This window comes from Ornithorhynchus anatinus, chromosome 1 (assembly GCF_004115215.2).
Source record: "Ornithorhynchus anatinus isolate Pmale09 chromosome 1, mOrnAna1.pri.v4, whole genome shotgun sequence".
Lineage (NCBI taxonomy): Eukaryota > Metazoa > Chordata > Mammalia > Monotremata > Ornithorhynchidae > Ornithorhynchus > Ornithorhynchus anatinus.
Window position 1 is genome coordinate 123,416,412 of NC_041728.1, and position 19,334 is coordinate 123,435,745.

A 19,334-nucleotide genomic window follows, 5' to 3' on the forward strand; every position below is an offset into this window, starting at 1 on the left:
CAGAGGACCTGGGTTCTAATCCTTGCTCCTGCACTTGTCTGCTGTTGTGACCCTAGGCAAGTCACTTGAATTTTCTGTGCCTCATTTACCTCTTCTGTAACGTGGGGATTAAGAGAGAGAGCCCCATGTGGGACATGGACAGGGTTGAACATAATTGTCTTGTATTCATTCATTCATTCGATTGTATTTATTGAGCACTTACCGTGTGCAGAGCACTGTACTAAGTGCTTGGAAAGTACAATTCAGCAACAAATAGAGACAATCCCTTTTCAACAACAGGCTCACAGTCTAGAAGAGGGGAGACAGACAACAAAACAAAGCAAAACAAGTAGATGGGCTTCAATATCATCATTAATAAAATAGATAGAAGATAAATGTGTACATATATACACAAGTGCTGTGGGGCGGGGAAGGGGATAGAGTAGAGGAAGGGAGTTGGGGTGAAGGGGAGGGGAGGAGAGGCAGGGGAAAATGGGGGGCTTAGTCTGGGAAAGCCTCCTGGAGGAGGTAGGTTTTCATTAGTTGTATCTTCCCCAAAGCTTGGTACAGTGTCTAGCACATAGTAAGCACTTAAGGAATGAAATTTAAAAAATTGGTGTCAAAGGGGTATGACTGATGGGATCCATTCCCCTCAGTGAGAGATGGAGGCTGAAAGCAGTTAGGTCAAGTCACATAACTTCCACTGTGTTCGGTGCAGGTGATGACATCAGCGGTTCCGGCAGTGGGGAAGGCTGCCTCGACGAAATGTGTGTCAGAAAAACCAACAGGAGCCCCAGTACCAGGCAGCCAGAAACGCACGCAATTCCTAACCAGTCAGACCGGAACACAAACGGAGCCAGCAGCCACTTCCTGCCTTCTTCCTTTCTCCTCTTCCTTTCGTTGGCCATTGTTGCAACACGATACTTGTGGCGGTAACTTCTTCCCATAGCCATGAGAGAGGAACTATGGCTGAGGGCTTAACTTTGCCAAAAAGGAAAATGGACACTATTTAATTCATCTTGGCAAAATGAGAAATTGTGGGCGGGGAGGGGGAGGGGGAGAAGGTCTTTGATTGTTTGTGATATATGGCAGTGCTAGAGCTGGTCTGTTATTTTTTTTTCTTCTTGGTCTTTTTTGAATGCTGGGCCCGTCTTTCCATACCTCATTTTTTAAATTTCATTCTTTTGACACAGTGAGGCTGCCCGGGGGCTTAAGCAAGGCCTGTGTAGATTGGGGTAATGGGAAGGAAAATTCTCTTCAGAAGGACACCATTTCAGTGACTGCAATGGAATATGCAAATGTCGGATGTTGCTATAAGATCTCATATGGTAACACTATTTAACACATTAACGTGGAACGCACTAAAGAGGTATAGAGTAATAAAAGTTGTAATTTACGGCTGATGGCATTAGCACTTAGAGGTGCTGTGTTTAGAGGAGAGGGGGCTTAATAGTTTTCCACTCTACTTCTGAACACGAGCACAGATGATCCTTTGTGCATTCTTTCCAGTAGAAATTCCAGCAGATGCCTTTGGCTAGCATGAAACCAATTCTCAAGGTCATTCAGTATCCTAGAGGCTGATATCTGAACACAAATATACTACTCTTCAAATTCTGAGAAAACAAACTCCTCTCTGTGGTTAGATTTAAATTAGTAGTAATTCAGAAGCAATTCACTTTACTTCTACCTTAAAGAGACAAGGAGTGTGAATTTGATTTTTTTGCATGGTACCTTGAAAATCACTTAAGATCTTCATGATGGTTGATCTACATTATTAATGCAATTCCGTAGTAGACAACAATAAGATCAGATATGCATGATAAGATCTGTCCTTCAACAGAATTTTTGCTAGAACCAAGTCAGAAACTCTTGTTTTTATTAACAATGATGACAACCTTTTGCCAATACGTGCAAGGTCAAAGGGATAACTCTTCTTTGAAGTCTTTTGAATTAATCTATGTGTTCCCTAGTGAAGTTCTGTAATAACTGGATTGAAAGGTGAGATGGCTATACTTTTTAAACTATAATTTGTTAATCAGAAAAAGTGCAATTTTGCTGCACCACCTGGCTTTCAGGGAACGCCTGCTGTGTAATACGGTTCCACAGCTGGGCTCACAAGGCCACAGATCTGTCTCAATGACTTGTCTGTGATCCTACATAGAGGCAAAACACTGAGATGCACCAAGAAAATAACCAGGACCTTGTTGGACTTGCTAGACTTTCATTAGGTTATATTGTGCTCTCCCAAGCACTTAGTACAGAAAGGGCTCTATAAATATGATTGACTGATTGATTCTAATCTCACGGATATACATCTCCTCCCGTGGTCTTTCTTTTTTTTAGGGGGGCCATGAATTCTGAATCTCCATCGCATGTTACTTGATTGTCAGGAGTGGATTCGGCTATCAAGATTTCATTTTTTTAATATATACACACACACACACATATATATATATCTGTGGGGCTATCTGCATTTATGGAGTTTTGAACTTATGGCTGATTGAACCCCATATTGCTCAACAGGTGATGTTTCTCAAACATCTTCTACCAAGTATTACTACCAATCCCAGTTTACGTTCACCTCATAAAGTCACAATTGACTTTTATTATGGTATTCGGAAATCCTAAGTCTAGACTCTGCTCTAATTAATTTTCTCTAATATGGGGAGGATATTCTTTGAGGGAGGGAGGAGAAGCATATCTTTTGTTTAAGAGCTTTTGCAGGCCCTGGATGAACTTTCAAATAGATATAGTCTATGGCTTTGGTTCCAAAAAGTTTTTTGAGAATCATTTCCAATGCAGCTTGAGATAAAGAATTCAGTTTACCCAAGAGTGGTTTAGTGAATGTGCACTGTGGGGTCAGGAAGTAAAATCATAATGATATTTACTGGAAATTTTAACTGACTTACTTTCAGATAAGAGAATTAAAAGAAGCAGCTGAAGCTGGTGAGGGAAATGAAAGGCGCATCATGCTAACATTCTGCCTTTGTCATTGCCCTTGTGGATGTAAGCTCCCTTCCTACCTCCATGTAGTGAAATTGGGCCCTAATCATTATTTTTGATTCCTGATGTGGTCATTAATTTTGTCATTGCTGCCATCATCCTTAGGAAGTCAACAGATATTTTCAGCCACTGTTCAATGTCTTCCCATTCTGTTCAAAACAGAATATTTGTATTTTGCCCAGAATACTTGTATTTGGGCGTCATTCTGAACCAGAGAGCCTGGTATTTTAATTTATTTTAAAACATCACCTGAAAGTTAAAGGTCTAATATAATGAGGGGATTAATCTCTTCATGATATTTCATTAGCTGTCCCAGGCTGGAAATTACAGGCGGGGGTGGGCGAGGCATAGATATTGCTACAAACTTGATTTTGGCCTACCGTATGGTTTTCATTCGAGCTGTAAATTTAAATAAATTTCCGCTTAATGAGTGAGCAATGAGGGCCACTCTTTACCTCCCTTGTATATAGCTAATCAAGTTCTCCTGAGACATCCATGCCCATTTTAAATAACTCAACAAGCTAGAATCTAAAGGAAAATGAAATATATTGTGCATTGAGCTAGAAAATGTGTCTCCCCCTTGTGAGAAAATATATTTCAAAAACTAAATCAGTTTGCCCCATTCAGTGTTCTTTCAGTGTAATCAGCTAATGTTATGAAAGGTGGACAATTGTTTTAGGCCATGGATGAGAAAGTTATGAAGTCCATATGTCATTTCTTTTTCCAAGTAATGAAAAACAAAGTCTATGCTGTTGTTCTGCTTGAATTTTGTGAAATGACATGGTTCATGTATCTTTGGCTGTCTTGTGAGGGATGTAGCTCATTCTCAATGGGAGAGTAACAAAGACCCATTTGCGGTGGGTTGGTTGAAGAACAGCCTCAGTGAGATTTTATCTCCCATATTCAGCTGGTCTCTTAAAGCCAGGTGACTAGAACTTTGCAGAACAGGTGTCAAACTAAACCCCTGTACTGGGCTATGCATGGATGCCACTCCTTGGCCCCGTTCCATCCCACAAACCAAATTTACACATCCCCCTTGCCCCCCAGCTATGAGTCAGGTAGATTCTGCCTTATGTATTCATCCTGATGGAAGCATTTAGGGTTACTTTGATTAGCAACAACAACAATTTTCTTCAGGAGGGCTGGTGAATTTCATAATATTTTTTTGAAAAACATGCTAAAATAAATTCCCTTGCCCTATAGTGAGGAATCAGAGGTTGGGAATAATGGATTTCGTCTTTAAGCCTGCTCTTTGTGCCATAATTTCTATGTTTCAGTGGAGGATGGGTCAGGTTCATTAAAGGCTTTGAGAGCACAGTTATTTAATATTTACAAATGACAACAAAACTTTTGGTTTTTGATGGGCTTATTAAGGGAGAAGGAAAAATAAAAAATATACTTTTGCTTTTAAAAATGCATTTCTCTGCAAGATTAAGATTTATTTCAATTATTGGCATAGTTGACCAATTATATTTTTCTTTCTGTTACCAAGGTACTTGTAACTATCTTGCACTGTTTATCTGAAGTTGAAATATGTTCTTTGAATCCTTGTATAAATAAAAGGCTGGAGACGTACATCTAATGTGTGCCTCTTGTAGCAGGATTTATTTCTAACCTCATTACATGCCACATATTGTTTATACATTCATTCAGTCACAGGTGTCTATATAGGCTCAAATACTCAGAACCAGAGTGAACTTGGAATTCACACCTCTCCCTGCCGTGCTCATATGAATTATTGTGGTATTTGTTAAGAGCTTATTGTGTTCCAAGCACTGGGCAGAGTGATGAAGTAGATAAAATGTAATCAGATCGGACACAGTTCTTGCCCAAAATGGGGCTTATCAACCAATCAGTCATATTTATTGATCTCTTACTGTGTGCAGAGCACTGTACTAAGCACTTGGGAGAGCACACTATAACAGAGGTGATAGATATGTTCCCTGCTTACAATGAGCTTGCAGTCTTACAGTGTGGGAAACAAAGTTTAAAAAATAATAAATAAAACCCTGTGGTTTCTGAGGAAAATCCACAAATAAACCCAAACATTTCCCAGAGGCAAAACCTTGGCAGTTCTATGACAAGAACAGTCACTACAGTGCCCCTTTAAGTATTCCTGGATAGCAGAGGTCTCTTCAGGGAATTGCAACTCAACTAGCCTATTGCAACTTGCTTGTAGCAGGCTGAGACAATTGTAAATGTTAGTAGAATATCTATCTCTTGTCTAAGTCCTAAAGTCTAAGGGAAGAAAAAGGAAAGAGGAAGAAACAGAAACTGTGAGCTGGAAATTTTTGAAGCTTCTTGGGGGCAGGGAAGCTTTTTTTTTGCATTTGTGGAACTCTCTCAAGTGCTTAAATACAGTGCTTTGCACAGAGTTGGGGGAGAATAAATAATGTTAAGATTCACTTCTTTGTAAGGAGTTTACCTGAATGTTTACTAACTCATGTGCAGACTTGCAAGGATACACATTCAAAGAAAATCCAAGTTTTAAATTTATGCAGGAGATGTTCAAGCTGAGCAACTTTTACAATTCCACTTACATATACAGATTGTGAATTTGAGGCTTGCAAGTGACATTCTCTTTACAAATGGGAAGTTTTTTAAAGTCCTCAAATAGTCTTCCCATATGGAAAATGATTGCTCTTAGTTTCCAAACCGTTTCATTCCCTGTACCCTGATCACTGGCCCTAACCTTGGATATAGGGCACTGACACATTTGTATTATAGTGGCTGTGTAGATGTCTGATTCTCAGTAAATGGTTTATTACCTTTTTTGATGCTAAAGGTCAGTTGTATACCAACTTCTAGAGCTAAGTCCTGAGGTATCTTTAAGTCCAGGATGGATTTTCAAGCATTTCCAGACCTATTCAAGTAGACTCAACAACATAATGCTGGAATTGGTACAATTTGTTCTTAGTGCTTCAATTTATGAACACTTGTATTACCCTCAAGATTTAACTGAAAAGAATGATGTACAAATTACCACTAAGTAACCCCAAATGCACATTTTGAAATCTTTAAGTTCATAAATCAACATGCCTGAAAATCATATAATTCAATATTTTCCAAAAATCAACATATAATTATATATGTATGTGTATAGTGTATACTTCTGTAATGTATGTACACATGTATAGCATATGTAGAAAATGTATCTGTAATAGATTTATATATAGACATATACTTAGTTGTCATTTTTGGAAAATGATTGAACATTGAAAACATGCATGTAAACTGAAATGCTTCAGTGAAAGAAAGAAAAGCATATTTTGAAAGGTAAAAGGGTTTCCTTTTTGTAAGACAAAACCACCAGCTCACATGAAAATTAATGTGGGGGTCCTGCTCTGATTCCCCCTTTCAGGAAAAAAAAAAGAGTGAAAGAGTTGAATTTAAAAAGGATTAAACCATCCAGCCAAGACAAATACATAACTTTAGGAAAGCAGCAGCCAACATCAAGAACAGGAGGGAAAATTAGAGATGAAATGACACCCCTTCCTGGTCTTCCACAATATTTGCTTCAAATAGCAAACAGGACGTGAATCAGCGATTACCCACTCTATCTGCAGTGTGCAGGGCCTGAACTGCAGGTGTTTCCTCAAGCTATAAATTTACACAGTTGTTGCCAGAGAGACAGTTCACTCTATTCCAACAATGTCTGCCCTCCTTGCCACAGTGGGCTCTAACATGGGTAGGCTGTCCCAAGACTTCTTACAGATGAAATTTGGGGACTATATGTGCACATCAATCAATGGTATTAATTGTGTACTGTGTGCAGAGCACTGTACTAAGCACTTGGGAGAATACACTCTAACACAGTTGGTAAACATGTTCCTTTGCCCATATGGAGCTTGCAGGCTGGAGAGGAAGACAGAGATCAAATTATTAATATCTACATAAATGCTATGGGGCTGGAGATGGTAGATGTGTTCCCTGCCCACAGTAAGCTTAGAGCAGCTTAGCGATACTGCATACTGGATGACTCCCGACCTGTGAGACATCTTCATACATATATGATTGAATAAATGTATGAATCATTTTATGACACTAACTTAATTCATGAATCATCCAAGAGATTGGGAAAATTAGCCCCAGTGAGGCTGTGCCCCAGGTGCCATTTCTCTAATGGGGCAGAGTATTGTGTACAGGGTGCTGGTCAGAACCTTACCATGTCAGCTCCTGGTAAGGAGCAGTGGACAACGAATTTGGGTCCTTTCCAATCAGACACACTACTGACCAGCAAAGAAACAGTCCGAACCAAACTAGCTATTTTATAATGAACATCGTTATGGAATTTAAGTACATACTATGTAACAAACACCGTACTAAGCACTGGGGTATATACAAGATAAATCAGGTGAGACACAAGCCCTGTCCCCCATGGGCTCACAGAGGAAATAGGACTTAATACCCAATTCACAGATGGGGAAACTTAAGCACAAAGGAGTTTAGTGACTCTCCAAGGTCACACAGAAGACAAGTGGCAGAGTGAGAATTAGAACCCAGGTCCCATTTCTCCCAGGCCCATGCTCTTTCCACTATTTCGCTTCCCAGTGAATGAACAATTTTACCAAATCGACTGGTGAGTGAATTTCATCAACAAAAATATCAACCAGAAAAACTAGTTTGTGTTCCCCCTAAACTTAATATGGTTCCACATCTGTTAAGCATAAATCACTCTGAAAAGCAACAGAAATGTGATGTCCACTTTAGCGATTTTTGCAAAAGTAGTTCTGCATCCATCTTCCTGATTCAGCCCTCCAGGATCCTGCAGCAAGGGGCAATGGAGGGGGAAGAGGCATGAGAGAGGATGTTTTTTAGGAAAAGGGGCTCCCCCCTTGTGGAGTAGAGGGATGCAGAGGGAAAGGGCAGGGAAAGGGCGAGTGGGAGGAGGATGATGAGAAGGAAGAGGACGAGGAATTGGAGGCAGGGAAGGGCCGAGAATGGCAGTGGAGAAGGTAGGGGCTCCTCCCTAGCATTCCACTCCCACCAGCAACTGCTCTTTGGCTGGGCAGCAGGTGCAGCAGTTGGTGGGGGAGGGAGAATCTCTCCTGTTCATCAGTGATGGCAGTGGAATGCAGAAGGGGCAGCCTGCAGAGAGTGAAGGGACAGCTGGAATTTCCTTTCACTCCCAGTAGTGTAGTGCCCGGGCACAGTGGAGCAGGGCTAGGTTTCTATAGTCTAACCAGAAGGGGGGTCAAATACCTAATTCTGGAAGCTACTAGAGAGGTAAAAGTTGATTATCTGATTGTTAAGAAACACCCCTTTGACTGGACAGACAAGATAACAACAGAGTCCCAACAGCAACGCGGTTTGATCACTCAGTGTGCAGGTTGTATTCAGAAATGTGGATCAATTGAAACTGTAATTTTCAGGCAACAGAGTTGAGCTGGAAGAAGCTTTGGCTGCAATTCCCAATTTGAGGGCAGATCCCCTGCCATCTTTTTTGAAAACTTCTTTTTCCTTTGAGCTTCTGCTTTCACTCCTTAGTGTGACACTTTTATAGTTGCGTTTCTCTGTAGGAGGAAATACAAAATATATGAGTTGCTCCTAATGGATAGTATTTTGGCTGTGAAGAAATTTACGTAGAATGAAACAAAATATCTCTGGTCAAATTGCTCTTCATCAGTGGGGGTGGATGACTAGATTGCAAGCTCACTTTGGACAGGGGACGTTTCTACCAATTCTGTTATATTGTACTCTCCCTGGCCCATAGTACAATGTTCTGCACACAGTAAGCGCTCAATAAATACCACTGATTGATTGGTTGATGAACAGAGTTTGCAGAAGTTTTAACAAAAAAGAGAAAACGAGGCAAGACTCCACTCAACCAGAAGCCTGGCATGAAATACAAATGAACGAATCCCAAGCTACCTGTGCAACTCCGAGTACCTGGAGAGATAAGCATTTCATGCACCTCTTGATCACATTTCCAGATTGGCTCCAGATGGGAGTAGGGCAAGGGGATGTGGCCAAACCATGGGCCTGACAGCAGCAGCAGCAGCACTCTCCACTGCTATCACCTTTCTCCAGCTTCTAGCTGCTCTTAGCTAACACCCTCCCAGACTTCACTTCAGTTGCTGATTTCATTGTCTTCCTCGCCATCCTGCTCTCACTCCCTTCTCCCAATGTAGTAGTTGGGGACTCCAACCTCCATGTGGGTGATCCCACTGACCCTCCATCTGTCCACTTCTCCTCCACTGACCTCTTACTACATAATAATAATAATTATTATTATTACATAATTACTCTGCACAGAATAAGCACTCAATAAATACAACCAGTTGATTGTTACCACCAAATCCTTTGTGCCATCATCCTTTTTGGGTTCTCTGCCCTTGGGATTCCTCCTGACTCTCCATCCTCATCCCCCTCCCCCAGCCCTCCCTTCTAGACTGTGACTCCGTTGTTGGGTAGGGATTGTCTCTGTTGCCACACTGTACTTTCCAAGTGCTTAGTACAATTCTCTGCACATAGAAAGCACTCAATAAATATGGTTGAATGAAAGGATGAATGAACTTAATTTCCACCCAGAAGCCCTGGTACCCCATTGCTGGGAACCGTTGACAAACAAATCCACTTTTCAGTGCAAACTAAAGATAATTCCCTGGATCTCAGAAGGATTAGAAAGGCAGCCCTTCAGGAAACACCCCAAGCAGATAACACAGCTCCCGTAAGCCTCCAGGTCTCCATCCAGGACACAGGGCCACGGTGCAGCTGCTATTAATAATAATAATGATGGCATTTGTTAAGTGCTTACTGTGTGCTGAGCACTGTTCTAAGCGCAGGGGTAGATACAAGGTCATCAGGTTGTCCCACATGGGGCTCACAGCCTTAATCCCAACTTTACAGATGAGGTACCTGAGGCATAGAGAAGTTAAGTGATTTGCCCAAAGTCACCCAGCTGACAAGTGGTAGAGCTGGGATTAGAACCCATGACCTCTGACTCCCAATCCCGGGCTCTTTTCATTAAGCCATGCTGCTTCTCACATCCCACCTCAGTTGGTCGAAACAGCAGGCATAATGGATAGAGCACGGGCCTGGGAGTCAGAACATCATGGGTTCTAATCCCAGCCCCACCACTTGTCTGCTTTGTGACCTTGAGCAAGTCACTTCGCTTTTCTGGGCCTCAGTGACCTCATCTGTAAAATGGGGATTGAGACTGTAAGCCTTGGTGCTTAGTAAAGTGCCTAGCACCTAACGCTTAACAAATACCATAATTATTATTATGATTATATGGACCTACACTTGATCTTGTCATCTCCAATGGCTCATCTCTAATCTCTCCCAAGTGCCTCACAATTTTCTGTTCACAACCATCAAAACTGACACCTTATGTCAGCCCCTGCCCCTCTAATTCATTCTTACCACTTATTGCAATCTCCATATCCTAGATCTGCTCTGCTTAACCTGGGGCAACTCACCTGGACTCCAACAGGCATTTATTGCAGGTACTGAAGGCCTCTGAGAGGCCTTTCCTCACTAAGCCCTCTTTTCCTCTTCTCCCTCCCTCTCTCTTCTGTGTCACCTTGACTTGCTCCCTTCATTGACCCCCTCTCCCAGACCCACAGAACTTATGTACATATCTGTCATTTATTTATAGTAATGTCCATCTTCCCCTGTAGACTCTAAGTTCGTTGTGGGCAGGGACTGTGTCTGTTATAGTGTTATATTCATTCATTCAATCATATTTATTGAGGGCTTACTGTGTGCAGAGCACTGTACTAAGCGCTTAGAAAGTATGCACTTAGTATAATTTGGCAACAGATAGAGACAATCTCTACCCAACAATGGGCTCACAGTCTACAAGGGGGAGACTGACAATAAAACAAAACAAGTAGACAGGTATCAATGCATCAAAATAAATAGAATTATAGATATATATACAGGTGTACTCTCCCAGGTGCTAAGTACAGGGCTCTGCAAACAGTAAGCACTCAATAAATACAATTGACTGGACTCCCTCCCATCTCTAGATGGAGAAGTTTATGCCCTCAGGTCCACCCTCTCCACTAATCACAATTCCCGTGACCCACTCCCTTCGTTATTCTCACAGTTCCAACCTAGAGAGTGGATGACTTTCACAAACCACTTCCTCCATTCCTTCACTTGGGCAGCTGATGGAAATGAAGTCTTCATGCTGACTTCACTTTCAACAAATTCACCATTTCATATTTTTAACTCATTTTTTGAAGTGGCATTTGTTAAGCATACTATTTGTCAAGCACTATTCTAAATGCTAGAGTAGATTCAAGTTTATTAGGTTGGACACAGCCCCTGTCTTACACGGGGCTCACACTCAGTTCAACTCAACACCTCTATTTTTCTTGCATCCTAGACTCACATGCCCTCAACCCCCACTAGCTCTTCCAAGCCTTCAACAACCTCTTGACCACAGACCACAGTTCTGCCTCCTTTCTAAGCCCTCCTAAAATAATTCCACCTCCAGCAAACTTATTTATCTGCTAAGCACTTATGCATCTATTTCAGAGACATATTATTGAGCATAATGACGTTATCGTGCACTTAATGTGTGCAGAGTACTATACTAAGCTCTTAGGAGGGTGTAATAAAACCGAATTGGTAGATGTGTTCCCTGCCCACAACTAGGTTACAGTCTAAAGGGGGATACGGTCATTAATATAAATAAATAAATCACAGATATGTACATAAGTGCTTGGCGGCTGAGAGGGGACGATTGAAGGATTTAGGGAACCTGTTTGCTAATTCTGTTACATTGTACTCTCCCAACCACTTAGTACAGTGTTCTGCACATAGTAAAGGTTCAATAAATACCAGTGATTGATTGATGAAAATCCAAGTGTGGGGGGAAACAGAAGGAAGTGGGAGAAAAGGAAATGAGGGTTTAGTCAGGAAAAGCCTCTTGGAGGAAATATGCCTTTGATAAGGCTTTGAAAGTGGGGACAGTGATCATCTGCTTGGTTGTGAAGGTGGGGGGCATTCCAGATCAGATGCAGGGCGTGGGTGAGAGGGTTGGCATTAGAAGAGCGAAGTGTATAGGCTTGGGTTGTAATAGTGGAGTAGCGAGGTAGGGTAGGAGGAGCAAGGTGATTGAGTGTTTTAAAGCCAATGGTAAGGAGTTTCTGTTTGATGCGTTAGTGAATGGACAACCACTGGAAGTTCTAGAGGAGTAGGAAACATGGATTGGATGTTTTTGTTGAAAAATGATCCAAGCAGCAGGGTGAAGTATGGACTGGACTGGGAGAGTCAGGAGGCAGGGAGGTCAGCAAGTCTGTAATCACGGCGGGATAGGATCAGTGTTAAGATTAACGTGGTAGCAGTTTGAATGGAGAGGAAAGGGTGGAGTTTAGCAGTGTTGTGAAGGTTGAACTGAGAGTATCTGGGAGCAGACTGAATATGTGGGTTGAATGAGAGAGGTGATTTGGGGATAACACCAGGATTTCAGACGGGAGAGAGGGAGAGTGGAGGTGCTGATGGGAGTGACAGTACTCCAACAATTACTACTACTGCCTAGGGGATAGAGCACAGGCCTAGGAGTCATAAAGACCCGGGATTAGAATACCACATCTGTAAAATGGGGACTAACGCTATGTCCAGACTGATTTGCTTGTATCTACCCCAGTACTTAGTACAGTGCCTGACACATAGCACTTAAGAAATATGCCAATTATTATTATTATTCCTAATATTCTGACAATTACTTTCTCTCCCTTCAAAGCCTGATTGAAGGCACACCTCCTCTAAAAGGCCTTCCCTGACTAAGCCCTCCTTTCCTCTTCTCCATATATTTTATACATAGCCCTTACTTGCTCCCTACTTTCATCCCCCCTCCCAGCCCCACAGCACTTATGTCCATATCTGTAATTTATTTATTTATATTAATGTCTGTCTTCCCCAATAAATATGATGAATGAATAAATCAACATTATAGAAGCTCAAAGACAGAGCAGCCATCAACAGTGCTTTGGTCACAAGCCAGTTGTCGCTTTCCATTCTGTGCTGAGCTCCCAGTATCATGTGCTTCACCAAGCATTTCCAATGTGAAATCCCCTGCCTTCAAGCCACTGGATTTCAATCCATTAATGGCATTTATTGAGCACTTATTGGGTGCAGAGCACTGTACTAAACACTTAGGAGAATGCAATAAAATGGAGCTGGTAGACACAATCCCTGCCCTCAAGGAGCTTACTGTCTAGAGGGGGAGACAGGTATTAAAATAAATTACAGATCAGGAAAATGGCAAAATATAGGGATATGGACATAAGTGCTGTCGGGCTGGAAGTGGAGTGAGTATCAAAGTGATTAAGGGGTAGAGATCCAAGTGCAGAGATGAAATAGAAGTGAAGGTAAGTATTTCGGGAAATGAGGGCTCGGTTGGGGAAGGCCTCTTGAAGGAAATGTGATTTTAATAAACCTTCAAATGTAGGAGAGTGGCAGTGTGTTGGCTATAAAGCGGGAGGGAGTTCCAGGCCATTGAGGGGACATGGGTAGGGGTTTAGCAATAGGCAAGAGGATTCATCCTAATAACAACAACAATAATAATAATGATATCTGTTAAACACGGTACTAAGCCCTGGGGTAGATACAATAAAATCAGGTCCCACATGGGGGTCACGGTTTGAGTAAGAGGGAGAACAGGTATTGAATCCCATTTTGCAGGTAAAAGATGTATCTTTAGGATTCAACTGCTCAGATTTGAGGTTCCCAATTTGGTCATTGATGATAATCACAATGAATCATTAAAAGAGCTTTTGAAAGTGGGCTGGGCATTATCCCTTTCCTGCCATGTCTAAACAAGGAGCCTTTTCCAAATCCATGGAGATGAGGAAGGGAAGCTGAAGCTGAAAGTTTTCATTCCAGCAAGCAAAACGCACTCTGAGCCCCACTGGCTGACAGTAGACCAGAACGTTTTTGAGCTCAACACTCTCTTTCCCTTCAGTTATCCTGCTAAGGTTCAACCTCTGAATGAGATTAAAGAATAGGTACCTGAGAGATGGTTGCAAAATGTGATTAAGTGATGTCTTGGCTGTCACAGAACCACTCAAGTATTAACAAAGTAGACATGATAGCAAAGCAAAGTTCAAACTCATACATAAAGAAATGAAAGAGGTCTAGAATGAAGTGGCACAGGATGACAAACCTCCACACAAAAAAAATCCCACCTTTAAATCAGAAGCATCATTCTTTCGGACATCCCTCACCAGTGGGTTGGAGTTCAATAGAACAACCATTTCCCACTGTCTCCAAGCAACCTGTTGTTACTGCTCAAGAAAGAATACTAGACAAGGTGGGCCTCTGATCCTTCATTCAAACATAGTTATTGAACTTTACTGTGTGCAAAGCACTGTACTAAGTTCTTGGAAGAGTACAAAAAGAAATAAACAAATACATTCCCTGCCCACATTGAGTTTATAGTCTAGAGGGGGAGACAGATATTAATCTGATCCTCAGTTGCCAATTCCCTGGAGTCAAGTGTACCCTCAGACAGCAGATCCAGATTCCCAGCTGTGCTCATCTCACATCTCTGACAACCACGATAACTACAATAATCAATATTGATCAAGGGTTCACTTTGCGACCTAAACACTTCAAATCAGGATTGAAAATTGGTAAAAGCATAGCCTTCTTGCTTGCTGGCCAGAGTAGAATGCTCCACACACAGTAAGCGCTCAATAAATATCACTGAATGAATAAACTGTCCCCTCAGAGTCTTCTACCTCCATTAAAATCCTTGCCTCATTTCTGCCCTTCCACTCAAAATGAAAGTTTGGTGCCTATGTAAGTAATAGCTCTGCTTATACACAGAAGCAGAATTAGAAAAGGGGCTTCTTCCAGGGAACAGCCTCTAAGAGAAGCAGCGTGGCTCAGTGGAAAGAGTCTGGGCTTTGGAGTCAGAGGTCATGGGTTCGAATTCTGGCTCGGCCACTTGTCAGCTGTGTGACTTTGGGCAAGTCACTTAACGTCTCTGTGCCTCAGTTACCTCATCTGTAAAATGGGGATTAAGACTGTGAGGCCCACGTGGGACAACCTGATTCCCCTGTGTCTAACCCAGCGCTTAGAACAGTGCTCGGCACATAGTAAGCGCTTAACAAATACCAACATTAAAGAGAGAAGGTATAATAGGATCTCAACTGTAAGCTCATTGTGGGCAGGGAACGGATTGACCAACGCCGTTATGTTGTACTCTCCCAAGTGACTTGTACAGTGCTCTGCACACAGTGAGCACTGGGTAAATATGATTGCTCTCAGAGAAATAAGCAGATCACCTTGTTGGAGTTCTGAGTTGACTAATAATGAAAAGGCTAGTTCCTCAGCATTTGACGAAGACAGAGGGAGAGAAAAAGAGGGGGAGAGAAAGATGGAGAAAAAAATGGGAGAAGGGTAGAGGAAGTAGAGGAAATGAGAGAGAGAAAAAGATGGAGGAAAGAAAAACAAGAGAAAGGCAGAGAAAAAGGAGGAAAAGGAAAGAGAACAAGAAAAGAAGAAGGGGGGAAAGGAAGAAATAACATTCTCAAATGCCCTCTCATCTTTCTTTTCCCCCCGAGTGCCTAGTATTGCTCTCTGTAATTAATTATGGCATTTATTAAGCACTTGCTTTACACCATGCACTGTGCTAAGCACTGGAGTACACGTAAGACAATTAGTTTGGACACATTTCCCATGTAGGACTCAAAATCTGGGAAGGAAGTCGAGCAAGTACCTTATTCCCATTTTACAGATGAAGAAATAGGCTAGTAGCAGAACTGAGACAAGGACCTGGGATTTCCGACTCCTTCCTAACCGTGCTGCTGGGTAACCATCTCACCTTTCTCCTCCTTCTCCTCCTACTCCTCTTCTGACTCATTCAGCCAATCATATTTATTGAGCACTTACTGGGTGTAAAGCATTGTACTAAGAGCTTGAGAGAGTACAATATACAACCAACGAACACATTCTGGTGCCCCAGTCACCAGTTATCTCATCTTTCCTGGGGTGGCACCCAGCCAGAGGCTCCCCATGACCCTAGACCTGGCGTGGATGAGCTGTCAGAGCAGCCACGTGCCCTCTGTCTGCCACTGCCAACCACTGCCTAAGCCAGGAAGGAGAATGACACCCCACCGCTGCATCAGCTGAGACGCCGTCCCCCCGACTGTAGCAGCAGATGCCACATCCATTTGTGGGTCGGGGCGACTTAACCCAGCCCTGGGGCCACTGCCCCTAATTGATAATGATGGAGAGCAGGGGCAACACAGGAGCAGTGCTGCCTAATGGATAGCGCGTGGGCCTGGAAGTCAGAAGGACCTGGGTTCTAATCTTAACTCTGCCACAATCATTCAATCAGATTTTTTGAGTGCTTAGTGTGTGCAGACCACTGTACTAAGTGTTTGGAAGAGTGCAATACAAAAATAGACACATTTCCTGTCCACATTGAGCTTACAGTCTAGGGGAGGCAACAGACATTAATATAAATAAATGTCTGCTGTGTGGCCTTCAGCAAGTCACTTCATTTCTCTGGGCCTCAGTTACCCATCTGTAAATTGAGGATTAACAATAATGATAATAATAATGTTGGTATTTGTTAAGCACTTACTATGTGCAGAGCAGTGTTCTAAGCGCTGGGGTAGATACAGGGTAATCAGGTTGTCCCACATGAGGCTCATAATCTTAATCCCCGTTTTACAGATGAGGTAACTGAGGCAAAGAGAAGTTAAGTGACTTGTCCACAGTCACACAGCTGACAAGTGACAGAGCCGGGATTCGAACCCATGACCCCTGACTCTCAAGCCCGTGCTCTTTCCACTGAGCCATGCTCATGTGAGCCCAAACTGAGACAGGGACTGTGTCCAACCTGATTAACCTGTATATACCCCAGTGCTTAGAACAGTGCTTGGCACATAGCGAGCGCTAAACAACTACCGTAATTATTATTAATTATTGTTAGGCAGGGATGAGATGCAGTAGACAGCGCTGGAACCAACAAGAGCCCAGCCACACACACAGCCTGAGGAAGAAAATTGATCCCCACAAATTAAGGGGATCAGGGGCCGTGATCTCCAGATAGGGACAAAGGGTGAGATTTTCCTCTTAACGTCACCTTTGGCATCTTGCCAGCTCCAAGGGGCAGGATGGGGCAGCAGCTACGGCTGCTCATCCTGCTCAAAAAGCCGATGGGTGCAAACAAAGCTCAGGTCATAGGCTCAGGTATGGGCACGACGGTCCCCTTCACCGCACAGAGTCAGACTACCAGCACTGAACAATAATAATAGCAATAAAAATGGTACTTGTTAAGCACTCTCTATGTACCAAGCCCTGTTCTAAGAGTGTACTCATTCATTCATTCAGTTGTATTTATTGGGCACATACTATGTGCAAAGCACTGTACTAAGCACTTGGGAGAATACAATACAATAATAGACACATTCCCTGTCCACAGTGAGCTTACTGTTTAGAGGAGGGAGACAAACATGAATACAAAGAATCACTTATGACTAATAATAATAATACTTTAATAATTAATAATACTAATACTAACAGTACTTTAATAATTAATAATACTAATAATAATATTTTAATAATTAATAATAATTTAATAATAAATCCATAAATAAATGGAGATCTTCTCACACATTCATTGAATGAGTCACTTGAGAAAAATGGACAAGAGTAGCCTACCTATATAATTACTTATAAGGCAATCTTGAAAATGCGTAAACAACTTTGAAGACCCAATAATAGGAGGTGTGGTATTTGTTAAGTGTTTATTTTGTGCCAAACACTCTACTGAGCATTGAGATAAGAAAGAAAATCATATTGGACAGAGTGTCTGTCCCACATGGGGCTCACTTTCTAAGTAGGAGGGAGAACAGGTAATTAACTTTCATTTTACAGATGATGAAACTGAGATAAGCTAAATGTCTTGCCCACAGTCACAGCAGGCAAGTGGTGGAGCCGAAATAAGAACCTAGGTCCTTTGACTCCCAGGCTCGTGCTATTTCCACTTGGTCATGCTGCTTTGCAATGAAGCAAAACATCAGTTTGCCACAGAAGACGACAGTTGGGTACTCAGTCACAAGTCCAAGTCAGCCTGCCAACAGCAATTAAAGGTGGGGCAAAGTGCCTTAGCGCAGAAGTTTGGGGAAGTTGGTAATATCAAGAGGGAGAATAAAACAGCACTAGATGCTGTAACAAATAGGATAGTGAACCAAAGGCAATATTCCCATGATACAGAAAACAATGTGAGTCACTCCCTGATGATCTTTCATGCTTATCAAATTTCACTTTCAGTAGCCTCATCGTCGAAATCTAAGGAAAGCTTTGTGTGTGTGTGTGAGTGTGTGTGTATGTATGTTTTCAGGGTTCGAGGAGAGGGAGGTATTGAAAATAGATGCCCACTGGGGGGCAGGAATAGGTTGGTACAAGGAAGGAAGATCTGTTCTTGAGCCAAGAAGCTACCATCACACTGCAGCCAGCCCTGCTGGGTACAAATCTGATGCTCTGACAATCTCACCCACATGCCAGCAATACTTTCTGAAGACAGACACACACATACATCACACTAGAACCGTGAGTACAGAAAACAGATCCAAGTCAATCAATCAGTGGTATTTATTGAGCACTTTCTGCATGCAGAACACTTGTACTAAGCACTTGGGAAACCACTTAGTAATGCAGCTTTCTAGTTAAGGTAGATTGAGTCTCCTGTGTCATTGTGGGGAGGAAACATGTCTACCAACTCTGTTATTTTGTACTCTCCTAAGCACTCAGTACAGGGCTATGCACACAGTAAGCGATCAATAAATATGAGTGATTGAACGACTGAGTTTGTGCAGCGGTAGTGTCTTGGAATCGAAGGACAACGTTAAATGTATGACTACATATAGATCAACTGATGTTAAGGTAAGAATGATAAACTCTGCCTATTCATAGAACTCTTCAAGGAACAGTTGCAAGGGTCAGATCTAAAGCTAAGAGCGAATTCAAAAGATTCACAGTGTGTCAAATGAGATTTGGAACAATTTGCCTTCTATCTAACCAAGAATAGTGGCATAGGACCAGAATGGAAGAAGGAAACATTTTCCACCCACAATATTCAGGCATCAACAAAAGTAGGACATCACAGTAATGGTGCTTTATAAATCAATGCTAGGTTTCAAATGTTTTCCAAACTTCTTTCAAATCATAGCTTTAAAGAGTCACCACACACAGCCACATTTCCACAGCTACAGCTTTTGCTGTCCATGGCTGAAAGGAACAGGTGCACTTATAAATAATACATTCACACTGTAACAGAGATCTTATGACCTGGGCAGAGCTAATTTGTGGAGATTTCCGGTATGAGCAGGGAACAACAAGACCAATTTCAGCCACATTTTTTTTGTTTCGCTAGTGCTTAG

At 42.1% G+C, this 19,334-nt stretch overlaps 2 protein-coding genes across 5 annotated transcripts in view; one reads left to right on the forward strand and one right to left on the reverse strand.

Moving 5' to 3' along the window:
- The window catches only part of GPC1 (glypican 1), a 446,939-nt gene extending 442,375 nt beyond the window's left edge, over positions 1 to 4,564 (forward strand). The window contains exon 9 of the mRNA XM_029066910.1: positions 698 to 4,564. Coding sequence (XP_028922743.1) covers positions 698 to 915 — 218 coding nt within the window. The 3' untranslated portion in view covers positions 916 to 4,564. The remainder of the gene's footprint in view (positions 1 to 697) is intronic.
- A 3,726-nt stretch (positions 4,565 to 8,290) lies between these two features.
- Positions 8,291 to 19,334, reverse strand: part of ANKMY1 (ankyrin repeat and MYND domain containing 1) — a 154,273-nt gene continuing 143,229 nt past the window's right edge. For all 4 annotated transcript variants that reach the window (XM_029079303.2, XM_029079417.2, XM_029079172.2 and 1 more), the window contains one exon: positions 8,291 to 8,495. In XM_029079303.2, coding sequence (XP_028935136.1) covers positions 8,332 to 8,495 — 164 coding nt within the window. In that variant the 3' untranslated portion in view covers positions 8,291 to 8,331. The remainder of the gene's footprint in view (positions 8,496 to 19,334) is intronic.